Here is a 14,014-nt window from a genome sequence, read left to right as displayed (position 1 = left end):
TTCTTTCCAGTCTGGTCGAAGTGCCAGGTCAAGGGAGCAGAGAGCCTGAGACTCCAGCAGGGTGCTGGGGACCCCTTACCTCGGGCAGGCGCAGTTCACCCAGTCCAAAGCCGTGGCCAGGGGGGAGCCTCCCTTGCCGGTAAAAGCTGTGATGTGGGGCAAGGTCACGGGCAAATCCTGCAGAGGCACCGGCACGGGGCCACAGGCCGGGCAGTGGACCATGGGGATGGGCGTGCCCCAGTACCGCTGTCTCGAGACCAGCCAGTCCTTCAGTTTGTCACTCGTCACGTCTCCACCGACTCTCTTCCTCCGGGCTTTCTGGGTCAAGGCTAGAAACGCATCCTGGCGGTTCATGCCTGTGAACTGCAAGGGGAAAGAGAGAAATCCTAGTCTTCCCTCCCCAGGGACAAGGTGTCACCACCCCCATGCCACCAGACTGTGATTTTCGTGTGTGGTCTGTGCAGGGCCATGTTGTGTCTTCACGAGCCCCAGGTGCCTCTATCTTTGTGGCCCCTTCCTCCTTAGGATGATACCAAAGACTGTATTTTATGGGGCACCTGGGTGGCACATCGGGTTAGGCGTCTGACTCTTGATCTCGGCTCAGGTCACGATCTCATGGTTCGTGAGTTCAAGCCCCGAGCTGGGCTCTGCACTGATGGGGTGGAGCCTGCTTGGGAGTCTGTCTCTCTTTCTCTCGGCCCCTCCCCTGCTTGTGCTCTGTCTCTCAAAATAAACAAACTTGAAAAAAATTTTTTAAATTGTATTTTAGGAGTGTGTGGAATGAAAACGGATGAAATTCTGAAATCCTAAAAGTTCACTTTTTTCCCTCTGGTTTTAAAAGAAGTAAAAACCTTGTTGAGGACCCCCTAAAAGCACTGTCAGCCCCACACCCTGTGTCCACTGTGTCTAACGGGGAAACCGGCTCGAGTTCTGCGACTCTCCTCAATCACCTGAGCCCCGAGATACTGCAGACATCAAATGCTTTGAGCTGCCAACAAAGAACTGCATGATATGCATTTCTAATCACCAGTCCCCTGTTGGGGGAAACATAATCTGGAAGAGAAAAGGTTCAATATCCTGAAGCCGAAGGAATTTCAGGCAAAGCAGGGGAACGAATTGGAGCCACAGCTGGAAGGACCAGAACCACTTCTTCTCTGTTTAAATGCTCTCGATTTAGAGACAGCAAGAGTGAAACACAACTAGAAAAGAGAAGGGCGCCCGGGTGGTGCAGTCGGTTAAGCATCCGACTTCGGCTCGGCTCAGGATCTCCCAGTTCATGGGTTTGAGCCCCGCGTCGGGCTCTGTGCTGATGGCTCGGAGCCTGGAGCCTGCTTGGGATTCTGTCTCTCTCTCTCTTTCTCTCTCTCTTTCTCTGCTCCCCCCCACTCACGTTCTATCTCTCCCTCTCTCAAAATTAAACATTAAAAAAAAATTTTTTCTAGGTTGAAAATAGAATTTCTCTTTTCATCTGATGCCCTTCTCAGAACCAAACTAATGGTAAGAATGGAGCCGGCATGGACTGCCAACGGGGGCCTCGGGGTACCCCGGAATTGGTTCACTGAAGACAGCCGGCATACCTACTATGTGCCAGGCTCCTGCCAGGCACTGGGGGCACGAAGATAATTATGCTCTGCCCCCCGCCCGCAAGGAGCTTACGAGCATGAGGCATATGCAGAAATACGTGCAGCTGTTTATCAACAGCAGCCCCGTCCTTGGGGTCTGCAGGGTCTCCTGAAGAACACGCAGTGCTCGCGACCACGGCAAGGCCCACGCTGCACGCTCCACACCCCCGCCATCACACGATGACGGGGCAAACGATCACAAGCTCTCTTGGAAGTCTACCTCCTCCACGAATCACTGTCTTTACATCCCAGAGGCTCACGGATGACAGGAGCCTCTCACCACCTGCTCTCCCTCCACCTGCCCAAAAGCATTTGTTGTCCTAGATATTCAGTCTAGAGCCTGGAGAGGGTTCAGTGGACCACCTGAACCTATCCGAACAAGCCAGGGAGCATTCATTCACGTCAGTCCCATACTAAGGAGGGAGTATCTCTCTGGGCACTTCAGAAGCCTAATTTTGGCCACGAGTGCCTCCTTTCTTGCCCTGCTGAGACATCGAGGGCTCCGCTACAGGCACCTTGGTTTTGGCTCTGCACCTCCTCCAGGGAGCCTGCCCCAACACGGTCGAAGAGAAGGTTTAAGGTTCCGTATCTGAGAGCATGACTCACATCTGGGGATACCATTTACGAAGTGAAGGCACAAACACGAAGTCAGAAAACGTCACTCGCATAAGGAAAAAAAGTTGGCCACACTCTTATTCTTTGTATATGTCTATCTGTATACGTATCTACAAGATATCCCATAGCCAGGGACTCCCCAACCTGAAAATCCCTGAATTCCAGGTCTAACTGAATCAGGATCACCCAGCCTGGGGCCAGGAAGCATCTCCTGGGCGATTCAGAGACACGGCCAGGGGGGCACTCACTAGGTGACACCGGCAGTTCCCAGACTCAGCTGCACAAGAGAATCACGTGGGGAGCTCTGAACATGCTTGATGTTCGATCCATACCTCCCACCCCGTAACCATCAAATCAGAATTTCTGGGGTGGGACTCAAGCATCAGTAGTTTAAAACACTTTCCAGGTATTTCCGAAGGGCGGCCAAGTTTAAGAAACGGCGCTCTAAACCAGAAGAGTCAAACCTCAATATAAGCACACAGATCTCATGGGGGATCTTATTAGACTCAGGGGGCTCTGAGAGTCTCCACATCTGGCAAGTGATGCCTGAGCGGCCGGTCCGGGGACCACACTTTGAATAGCAAGGAGATAACCTGGACCAAATGAATAAACTCGATTCAACTTCAGTGTTCATTTCCACAGGCGAGTTCAACTTGAGGTAGAAACAAGTCAATAATCTGGGGAGAAGAGCCAATTTCAGTCACTCTCCCAGGGAATTAGTTTTCCCGGAAGGGGAGATTTTTTTTTTTCCAGCAGGAGATTCCCAAAATAGAATGACTACGATAACCACGAACCTAGGATTAGGCTTGATTTAGAGGTGATAAATTTCTAGATCTTGAAAAAAAGAATGTTGTTTTGTTTTCAAAGATTAAGAAACGAGGCTGCAAGACCATTAGGTGTAGGGATGAGTGAAATGGCAGGTTGTAATCTGCACCTGAAGGAAAACAGCTCATCAGATCCAGGCCATGGTCATGATCTGAGAAGCTGTCAGGCCCGCGCCATGGGGAACCCACCTCAGCAGAGTTGCGGAGTCTCTCTGTGCCATCCGGCAAAGTCTCGATGACTTCGGAGTAGGGGAGGCCCAGGGTTTGGGCTAAGCTGGCGTCCTCTGGGCTGGTGCTGGGAATTCCTATTCAGAAGGGGAGAAGCATAGAACACCTTCTTTGCAATTGCTCAAGTCACAGAGATATCGACAGCATTAACACCCTCAGCTTTAGCTTCCCAAGGGAGACCCTCTTTTAGCTACAGAAGTTACAAAACCACGGCGCATTCCTCGGGAAAAAGGAGCACCGTCTTGGAGAAACCCACCCCCCTATTTCTTAATGTCTTCATTCTGTGCTTCAAAAAGAGTTGTAATTCTGAAATACACGACTCGGGGTGCTTTGTGTCACCGAGACAGGGAAGCACAAGCATCTGGAGAAGCCTCTTGTCTGAATTCCCTCAGTGACCAAGGACCGTGACATTCTCTCGAGACACAGGGCACCCTGGAAAAATCCACTCGGTCTGGAAGTGGAAAGCTGACAGCTGTGTTTCTGCACGCTGGGCTCTGTTCCCAAAGGCAAAGGTACCTTCATTCCGAACAGAAATTTATTCTTCAACCCACATATGCCCTGGAGACGGAGTTGAGCATAAGTAAATCACTCATGCAGAGGGCCAAGGCCTACTGTCGGCCTCAGCTATTCGTACACACAAGCTTGCCCGTGGTGGGTTCTCAATCCTGGCACTGCTGGCCTCCTGGACTTAGCTGTGAGGCTGTGCCGAGGACTGTAGGATGTTGGGGAGCGTCCCTGGTCTCTGCCAGTAGCATTCCCCGAGTGTGACAGAAAAATGACGGCAGAATTGCCAAACGTCCTCTGGTGGCCAAATCGCCCCTGGTTGAGAGCTCCTGCTGGAGGGTCAGCCGTGACACCTGCTAACGTCCCTGCAGACAGGACGCGTCACGTGGCCACTGGGAGAGAAAACTAAGGGCAACACATACAGTGCTTTCGGTCACATTTCCACAGGTGACCTCCTTGGAACACCACCCTACGAGGGTGATTTAATGTTTGGGAAACATGTCCTAAAGCTCCCTGGCGAGACAGAACGCTCCGTGGTGTGATGGAAAGTTCTGTGGTGTTCCGGCTGAGATTACTGACAAAAAGCACCTAACGAGGCAGACAAATGTTCAGAGTGGACTTGAAGGAAGGGTGAGGACAAATGGCAGGCAATAAATATTACTGGAAAGTGTCCATTTGTTACCCTCCCAAAGCGTATAGTTTGGGGTAATGAGGAGAAACGTTCGAAAGGAGACACTGTGGCCAAAAAATTCATTTGACCACATAAAGAATGCTCTGGACCACAGTGTGGGTTATGTGGGGCTCAGCAGGATGTGAACTATTTTATTTTTAATCTTTATTTTTGAGAGAGAGAGAGAGACAGAGTGAGAACAGGGGAGAGGCAGAGAGAGAGGGAGACACAGAATCCGAAACAGGCTCCAGGCTCTGAGCTGTCAGCACAGAGCCCGACACGGGGCTTGAACTCATGAGCTGTGAGATCATGACCTGAGCCAAAGCCAGGCGCTTAACCGACTGAGCCACCCAGGTGCCCCGGACATGAACTACTTGTAAAGTGCAGGTGAAATGGCAAAAACACCACTTTATCTCTTTTTTATTTCTATTGCTCTTCTTGGAAGGCAAGAAGCAGTAACTCAGAAAATGTTAATAATGTAACTGTGGGAATTCAAGACAACAGGAAAAATTATTTCCAGGCACATCCTAAAAAAAAAAAAAAAAAAATCAGACTTTTTTTTCTTTCAAAATTTTCAATACTGTGCCAGTAATTTGACTCAAAATACACCCCTCCCCTCACCCCCTGTAAAAGCAAAAAGCCACATCAACAAGAGGTCCTTTTATTGTTTATCTTGGCTGATTGTACTAATGAATCTTACTAATTATAAAATATGTAAGAGTAAATAGAAGGAATTATTTCCCTCAAGCAACACACTTTCCAGGTTCCAATGGTCAGAAGGGAATGGCCCGAATGCCTTAATATCCATTTTCTGTTTGGCTGGTTCTTCAAATCACTTTGCCAAAAACCGATCTGGGAATTGGGAGGGAAAACGCGATGTTGATAAGAAATGCTGTTTCTTCTGGGTGCCAGGAAACTGAGAGTGGAAGGAACTTTCTCTGCAGATTCTTGGCACTTTGAGAGTGGCTGGGATCTGCAGCCGGAATCCTGGAGAAGAGGGGCGCTCGGGCCCATCCAAAGGGCGGATTTTGCACGCGCTGTCATTAGTTTTCAGCCTCTGGTTCACCCCTGAGACCCGCTAGGTGACGACACCTGAGGATGAGCGAGGGATGAGCGAGGCTGCAGGGGACATCCAATGCACGGTTCTAAATGCACCTCCATCCCTACTGCTGTGTCACGGTCCCTTCCTTGGAGGGCTCAAGTTCACCTCCCCCACAGACCTCTGCCAAAACCCAGCCCAATCCATCATGCGTGCTCAGAACCCCCATCTCCACAGTTGCTGCTGGTTCTAGGAGCTCCGAAATCAGATTTCATCGGAGTTGTACTATTCCCCACACCATACGTATGCGTCTCACCAACTAGCTCTACCGGCCAGATACTTTTTATTATTCTCAACAGCAACTAGCAAGGTGTGGACTACTGGGTATATTTTCAAAATGTAGTTATCAAATAAGGGATGTTTAAATGGCGGGCATATCATTTTTTTCCAGAGGCAAAACAGACCATGGAGTCAGCAGGGAGCAATTGTAGTTGACCGCGACAGGCTGGGGTTTTGATCGGAAGCCTGCTAAGTATATTCTCCTGATTGTATTTTAATAGCTACTCACCTATTTTGGAATCCAGAGAGCCCTCAAAGTCAGCTTTGGCCAAGATAACGACAGGGGCCTCCCGCTGGGTGAGCATGTTCACGGCCGTCACGGGCGTGAGGCAGTCTGAAAACGAGAGCAAGTGACAGCTGGGGTACGCACACCATCTGAGTCTCAGAGGAGGTAAGTGAGAAAAATAAGCACTGGGACTTCCGTGTCTTGTGCTAACGGTTTAAAGAAATCTGTTCTCCGAAGTTATCAATGGATAATTCACACCAGTAGAGAGTCAAAAGGTGAAGCAAACACACAAAAATGTTCATCTGTGCTCACAACCAAAGAAGTGAAATGGCGTGTTTACTTTCCAGATGGTAAAAGACGTTCCCGCCACCCCTTTTTCCTTTTGAAAAGTACCTCAGGGGGCCCCTGGGTGGCTCAGTCGGTTAAGTGGCCAATTCTTGATTTTTGGCTCAGGTCATGATCTTGCATTTTTGGTTTGTGGGTTTGAGCCCCTCTCTTTCCCTCTCTCTCTGTTCCTCCACTGCTCATGTGCTCTCTCTCTCTCAAAAATAAATAAACATTAAAAAAAAAATACCTCAAATATACAGAAGAACAAGCAACACAAAAATCTACGATGACTAGGAGACGTCTGGAATTCCAAATCCTCACACCTGAAAACGGAAGTGGATAAGAGAGTAGAGAATAACTAAGCAGAGAGCAGGAGAGATCCAGACATACAAGGACAGAACAGTTCTTCCCACTTACCCTTTCTCAGGAGACAGCAGAGGATGTGTTCCAGCAAAACGAAGGGGTAAATTAAGAAAGAGACAGAAACGGGATCTAGGAAACGGAGGATCCAACAAAGGAAATAGGGTCAGGACACTCTCAGAACAAAGAGAGAGGGAAGCCCTAGGCAGCAGATGGGCAGCAGAGGCCTAGAGAGTGACCAGGTCAGGCCTGAGCAGGATAGAGGGCCCACGAGGCATCTTCCGGGGGGAAAAGAGGGATCAATACATTTGATCTGACAGGTTGGAATGTGTAGAAAACTTGTATTGAGAGGAGTTTCAAAGAGCCTCTAGGAGGGTGTGGGAAGACTTAGAAATTCAACGAACACAAAGCAGATGGGAAAAAAAAAAAGAAGACATCATTAACTTCAGGCAAAACAGAAAGTTATTACCAAAAGGAAAAAGTAACCATAGTGTCCTTGGCTCAGTTGTGAATGATATTTATGTGGTCGTAACAAAACACTTAATTTGGAATTATCCAAACAGTGTGCCATCTTAAATGAAGCTTGTTACAACTACCACAGCAGGGAGACAAGCCATTAATAGATGAATCTTCACTGACGATGTGCAGGAACGGAAGCATGAAGACGCAAACGCAGTCCCAAAGGAAGAAGGGATGAGGAGTGGTAAGCAATCAGCGAGCTCATTTGCGCTTACTGCAACATGAGCAACTGACCGCAGTTGTAATTTGTGAACTCTTACTACCTGTATTTGCCGTGTTTTAAGACTTTCTATAATTTATCTGAAATATGTTTTACAAACCCCAAAGTTAGAATATGCCCAGGAAGTAAGATTTATTTATTTATTTTTTGATGTTTATTGTATCTTAGGGAGGGAGAGTGCGTGTATGGGTGCGAGCTGGGGAGGGGCGGGGTGGGGGGGGGGTGGACAGAGGATCTGAAGTGGGCTCTGTGCTGACAGCAGACAGCCCGATGCAGGGCTCGAACTCACAAACCGTGAGGTCATGACCTGAGCCGAAATGAAGAGCTGGACGCTTCACTGACTGAGCCGCCTGGGCGCCCCTAGATTTATTCATTTCAAAGAGGGAAAGGTAGGCTCTGTAGGCACCTAAACCGGCTCTTCTCACCTTTCACCTTGGCGGCAGGAGGTGGGGGGGGGGGTGAGGAAGCAAAGGGTGGGCTAGGGTGGGGACAGAGTGACACGCAACCCAAACGGGTCTTCAGGGCAGAGGTTCAGCAGCACCCACGGTACCACAGCTGGGAGGCACCTGCTGCCCGAGCCGCCTAAGTGCTGCCATTTCCCAAAGGGGAGACCCGGGTTTCCGATTCCGTACTGCCCCTCCTCAAAGAAGACGTGCACACACGTGAAGTCTGCGGTCACGAGAAAACGTGATGAGGAGGACGGGAGACGAGGTGGGACAGTAAAAGTCGCAAGGTAATGTCGAGAACTGGTGAGCTGAGGGGAAGCAGGGGAGGCCCATTACCCAGACACAGGGAGGGCTGTACCAGAGAAACACGTGGGGCACAGGCTGACCCCGGACCTGCCTCTCCTTCCGACTCAGCAACAAAACACTTAGCTGGACGCTCGGCTGCACAGCTCACGACAGCACTGCTCCGCCTCCCTTCCGCCAGTGTGGCCACGGGGTACGTGCAGAAGCGACTTCTAGGTCATGCTCTCAGAGGGAAGGAGCACGCCCTTCATTCTCCGCTGGTTACTTAACGCAATGCAGACGATGTGCTGAACGTCTCAGAGCACACAGGGAAGGCCAAGACCCTTGAAGGGCACAGTGGGACGGCCGAAAGAGCCTTGGCCGTGACTGACTCATAAAGCAGACTTGTTATACTCGCTCTGAGATTCATGTGGGCAAGAAACAAGCTTATGTCTTTTTAAGTCACCGTGTTGTCAGGACTCTGTCATAGCCACCAAACTCCTAGCTTAAGTAACACACCTAAAAGGATTCCACGGGGCTGGGGAAGGAAGCTCCTGCTGTTGCTAATACTCTTTGACTTTGACTTTCATGTGATATACATATATTAATTGGATCTTACAAAACACTAATTAATTTTTAAAAAGAAAGATGGAGGGGCACCGGGGTGCCTTAGCCGGTTAAACATCCGACTCTTGATTTTGGCTCAGGTCATGATCTCACAGTTTGTGAGTTCGAGCCCCGCGTCGGGCTCTGTGCTGACAGCTCAGAGCCTGGAGCCCACTTTGGATTCTGTGTCTCCCTCTCTCTCTGCCCCACCCCTGCTTGCTCTCTGTCTCTCAAAAATGAATACATGTTAAAAATACATATATTAAAAAAACGTGACCACATGCAAAAGAATGAAGGTGGATCCTTACTTTTGCCATATATACAAATTAGCTCAAAAATGGACTAAAGACCTACATGGAAGATAGGAAGTGAAAAGACAACCCCCAGAACTGGAGAGCATCTTTGTAAATCATATATCTGATAAGAGACTTGTACCTAAAACATATAAAGAACTGTTAAAATTCGACGACAGAAAGACAACTCAATTAAAAAACGGGCAGAGGATCTGAATAGACATTTCTCCAAAGATACACAAACGGGGGCACCCGGGTGGCTCGGCTGGTTGAACATCTGACTCTTGATTTTGGCTCAGGTCTTGATCCCAGGGTCATGGGTTCCAGCCCCGCATCGGGCTCCATGCTGAGCGCGGAGCCTGCTTGGGATTCTCTCTCTCTCTCTGCCCCTCCCCAACTTGCATGCCCGCGTGCGTGTGTGCATGCACACACTCTCTCTCTCTCTCTCTCTCTCTCTCTCTCTCAAAAAAAAAAAAAAAACATTAAAAAAGAGGGTACACAAATGGCCAATAAACACATGCAAAGATGCTCAGCGCCATCAGCCACTGGGCAGATGCAAATCAAAACCACAGTGAGACACCACTCCTACCCACTAGGATGATCATACTCAAAAAGATGGACAATAACACGTGCTGGCAAAGCCGTGGGGCAATCGGAGCCCTCATACGCTGCTGGTCGGAACGTAAAACAGTGCAGCTGTTGCGGGAAAGTCTGACACTTCCTCGACTAGCGAAACACAGAACTACCATATGACCCAGTAATTCTACTCCTGGATACATATATGAGGAAATGAAAACATACGTCCACGCAGAAATCTGTACTTATGCGCACAGCGGCATCATTCATAGCAGCTAGAAAGTGGAACCGACATGTCCATCAACCGATGAACGGATGAGTACAATGCATAACATTATCCTGAAATGAAAAAGGAATAGCGAACGGACACAGGCTACAGCATGGATGAGCTTGAAAACATTACACTAAGTGAAAAGAAACCAGTCACAAAAGGACAAAGACCGCACGATTCCATTTATGCAAAATGTCCGGAATCGGCAAATCTATGAAGCGAGTAGACTAGTGGCTGCCCAGGGCTGGGGGAGACTGTAGGATTGGGGGCAGCTGCTACGAGCTGTGGGATCTCTTTGGGGTGATGAAAATGTTCTAACACTGACGCACGGTTGTATAATTCTGTGGATAGACCAACAACCACGGGATTGTGCACGTGAAGGGTGAAACCATGAAAAAAGGAGGGAGGGGCGCCTGGGTGGCTCTGTTGGTTAAGCGTCCGACTTCGGCTCAGGTCATGATCTCATGGTGTGTGAGTTCGAGCCCCACATCGGGCTCTGTGCTGACAGCTCAGGGCCTGGAGCCTGCTTGGTTCTGTGTCTCCCTCTCTCTCTCTCTCTGCCCCTGCCCCGCTCACGCTCTGTCTCAAAAATAAACACGAAAAAAATTAAATTCAGGGTGAATTTCATGGTATGTGAATTATATCTCAACGAGGAAAAACAAATCAGTCTGTGAACTTAAGAACTGGCAGACCTGTGATGATTACAGACCAGCAACTTGCATGCTATCCCTGGTCCAAATCTATTTCTTAGAAACAACAAAATCAAATAAAATCTGAAGCTCTCGACCAGGTCTAGAGCTCTCCGTCCTTCTCCTTGATCAGGCGCTGGCAACGCAAAGCAGGAGACAAGAAAGCCACGGAGAAACCCCAAGTCACCGAAGCATTTCCTACCGTGGCTCCCTAACTCCCAAACACATCAGTGCAAAGGAAATGTCCTGGGCAGAAAAGGTGCCCACTGCTCCCCGGGGCCCGCCGCTAAAGCCAGCAGGTCTTTCGTGCCCTCTGGCAAAAGACAGGCAGATGGATTCCCTTCGGTGTTCAGCAAAGCGGGCTCCGTGCAGGGATCCTCTGCGGAAAACAGGGCTGTGTGGTCACGTAAGTGTGAAACACGCCATCTGCTCTGCTCTCTGAGGCAGTCACGGTGTAGAGCAAAGGTTCCGAGAAGTCCAGAAGCAAAGAGACCTGCTCGCTTTTGTTTGTTCCGGGCTACGTGAGCACAGAGGCGCTTCCCTGCACAGAACATCTATTGACACGTGCCGGAAGGATGCGAGGGGGCCCAGTTTGTTTGGTTAAAGAACAGGCTGTCACCTACGGGATTCCCTTCCTTGCCCTCGTGTCCCGTCCCCACACAGATACTAAGCAGAAAGAGGGGACGACGACAGCAATTACTGAATGCTCCGGGGCTCCCGGGGAGGTGGGGCTCTTGCTCTCTGATGCTGTTGACAACAACAGCGTTCTGAGGAACCCTTCGGGGAGACCTCATTTACCCTTTGGGCAAAAGCACGCATCACGTAGACCACTGGTGACTCAGCACTGAAATGTTTGGTTCCAAAGCCTCAGGGTTTGAATATTTTAATATTAGAAATGTAAGAAAAGACGCCAGGAAAAGACAGAACAGCTTCTAGAACTCTGGTGATGTTTCCCTATTGATGCTTTTTATGGTTTGTGGCTTCCATCAAGTCAGAGCTTACATAACACGACTTAAGTCAGAGGCGGTCAGCTGAGGGGAGGCGGCAACGTCAATGATGAAAATAAACTCAATTTCAAGAACTCTGGAGGGAAGCACCTGACTTTTTGCTCTCTTAAAGGAATCTATGCCAAATTATAGGAGGCTGAGTGGAACACAGTACTTCTCGTCAATGACATCAGCAACCCAGTCGGCCCGGCCAGGAATCAGGGCGGCGTCCCCAAGCCTCTGCCCTCGCTGCCCTCCAGACACTTCTGGGAGCTGCTCCGGCCCCTCCGTTCTGACCACCGCTCTTCTCCTGTCCTCACCGTCTCTTACCTGAACTCATGGCATGCCACTCCTCTGTCACCCAAGCATCACCCCATCCACGTGTGCCGCCCTCCTCCTCCGAGCCCCTCGGGGCTCCTTCTGTACCCGCAGGGCCTCCGCAACCGCCCTGCCCGCTCCGCTGGGAAAGCCAAACTCACAACGGTCGAGTGTCCTTCCTTGAGTCACAGGACGGCTCTGGGACCAGAACCTTGGCCATCCTGTGCCAGTGCAGGAGCTGACAGACAGAGACCCCCTTAGCGGCTGCAGGGACTCGTGTATGAGAACGTCAACTCCTGCAGGGGATCCAGTGCGTCACAACTGAGTGCTGCCCTGACTTTCAGTGGTCACTAGTCACCCTCAAAACCGGACGGACACTGGATGGAAAAAACAAGCCGCTCGCCTGATTTGAGCCGGCCGGCACTGGCAAATGACAACAGCGACGTGATGTTTGGGTTTAGAATGTAACCTCAGAGGCCAAAGAAGGCACAGAGCCATATTCGTGTGGTGATTTTAAGTTTGAGTTCTGGAAAAACCCTCATACCCAAGGCACCGCGCTGGCCTTACATCACTAGTGAACGCCACGCGTCAAAATCCAGAGACTTGACGCGCAAAATAACCTGGAGACTTTGAATACGTTGATATCTGCAAAGAGGCTACTTCCACGCTGAAAATTAGAACTGGAACATTGAGCGCTGGGCGGAATGTTGCATTTGGAATTATTTCAGAGATTATTAAGAAGAGGTGAGAAGGAAGCTAGTGAACCATTCGTGGTTAAAATACGACGACGATCATGAAACAATGATCACGAAAACATCACTCTTTGCACCTGCTAAAATAAGTTCTTAATTTCTTACACATTAAAATGTCTGGAACTGATACAGTGCCTCTCATGTCAGGAACGCCATCTCCTATATTTACATTTTTTCAAAAATTTTTATTTTAGAGAGCATGCACGCATGAGCAGGGATAGGAACAAAGGGAGACAGAGAGAGAGAGAGAGAGAGAGAGAGAGAGAGAATCTTAAGGAGGGGTCCATGCTCAGTGCAGAGCCCAACCCAGGACTCGATCTCATGACTCTGAGATCATGACCTGAGCCGATACCAAGAGTCAGACACTTAGTGGACTGAGCCACCCAGGCACCCCTCTGTCTTTTATAATATATGATCTCATTAAGCCCCTGTTAATATGACCTCATTTTCATTTGTGTCACTAGATTAACCATAAGAAAACAAAATCCAAGAGCTAGATATTTACCTATTTTTTGTCTTTTGATTTTAGATATCATTCAACCATCACAGCCCACAAAGAATCTCAAAATGCTCCTGAGAGTTAAAAACTAGGAGTTTTCCCTTTAAACGAACAGTTGAAAAGAACCCAGTATTTCTTTTGAGTAGGTAGAAAGTAAACCAGAGAGAGCTGCACTGGACCGAAATTTTAACACAAGTCTTGTTTTCCATTTTGATGTGACAAGAGATGACAGCAGATGAGATCCGTCTTGTGCCAGAGTGAATCGCACGTGCATCTGGCCCTCCTGTCGTGACCCCGCGGAAGAAGGCGGACCTGCGCTCCTCTGCGCGTCCCTGAGTGCTTAGCGCGGAGCAGGCTCTTCCTGAGGGCTCACTGATTTGACCCTGGCTTTATACTGGAAGTAACCAGTTAAGTCTCTATTCATTTTTATTTTTTAAGTAGGCCCCATGCCCAGCACGGAGCTTAAACTCATGGCCCTGAGATTAAGAGCTGTGTGCTCTACTCACTGAGCCAGCCAGGTGCCCCAGCAATTATATCTCAAGCGAAGGGAGGTTGGGATGACATTGTCTATCTTTCCAGCCTGGAAATTTTTCATTCTGGTTATTTTAAGAATAGCAATGAAAGCAAACACACAAACGAACAAACAGAAACTTGACATCACCATGACTATCGTTTCTGTAGTCAAATAATTCAGACCCTGATAACTCAGACTGTGTGCTCTGGGTTGAACTTGAGTCTATGAAAAGAGAACAAGGATGAGATCTTTACAGAAATATTTACATTTCTCCGGAGACCTACTTCTA

The 14,014-nt window shown here is 49.1% G+C and overlaps 1 protein-coding gene across 5 annotated transcripts in view; it reads right to left on the bottom strand.

Moving 5' to 3' along the window:
- LARS2 (leucyl-tRNA synthetase 2, mitochondrial) overlaps window positions 1-14,014 on the bottom strand; it is a 167,953-nt gene that overhangs the window by 53,998 nt on the left and 99,941 nt on the right. For all 5 annotated transcript variants that reach the window (XR_006214756.1, XM_042978749.1, XM_007088398.3 and 2 more), the window contains 3 exons: window positions 6,071-6,175; window positions 3,251-3,366; window positions 80-363 (listed from right to left, as the gene is read on the bottom strand). Coding sequence is in view for 4 of the 5 variants with exons in the window: in XM_042978749.1 (XP_042834683.1) it covers window positions 80-363; window positions 3,251-3,366; window positions 6,071-6,175 (505 nt within the window). In the remaining variant the exon portion in view is untranslated. The remainder of the gene's footprint in view (window positions 1-79; window positions 364-3,250; window positions 3,367-6,070; window positions 6,176-14,014) is intronic.

This window comes from Panthera tigris, chromosome A2 (genome assembly GCF_018350195.1).
Source record: "Panthera tigris isolate Pti1 chromosome A2, P.tigris_Pti1_mat1.1, whole genome shotgun sequence".
Taxonomy (NCBI): Eukaryota; Metazoa; Chordata; class Mammalia; order Carnivora; family Felidae; genus Panthera; species Panthera tigris.
This window is presented reverse-complemented; position numbering and strand designations above follow the sequence as displayed.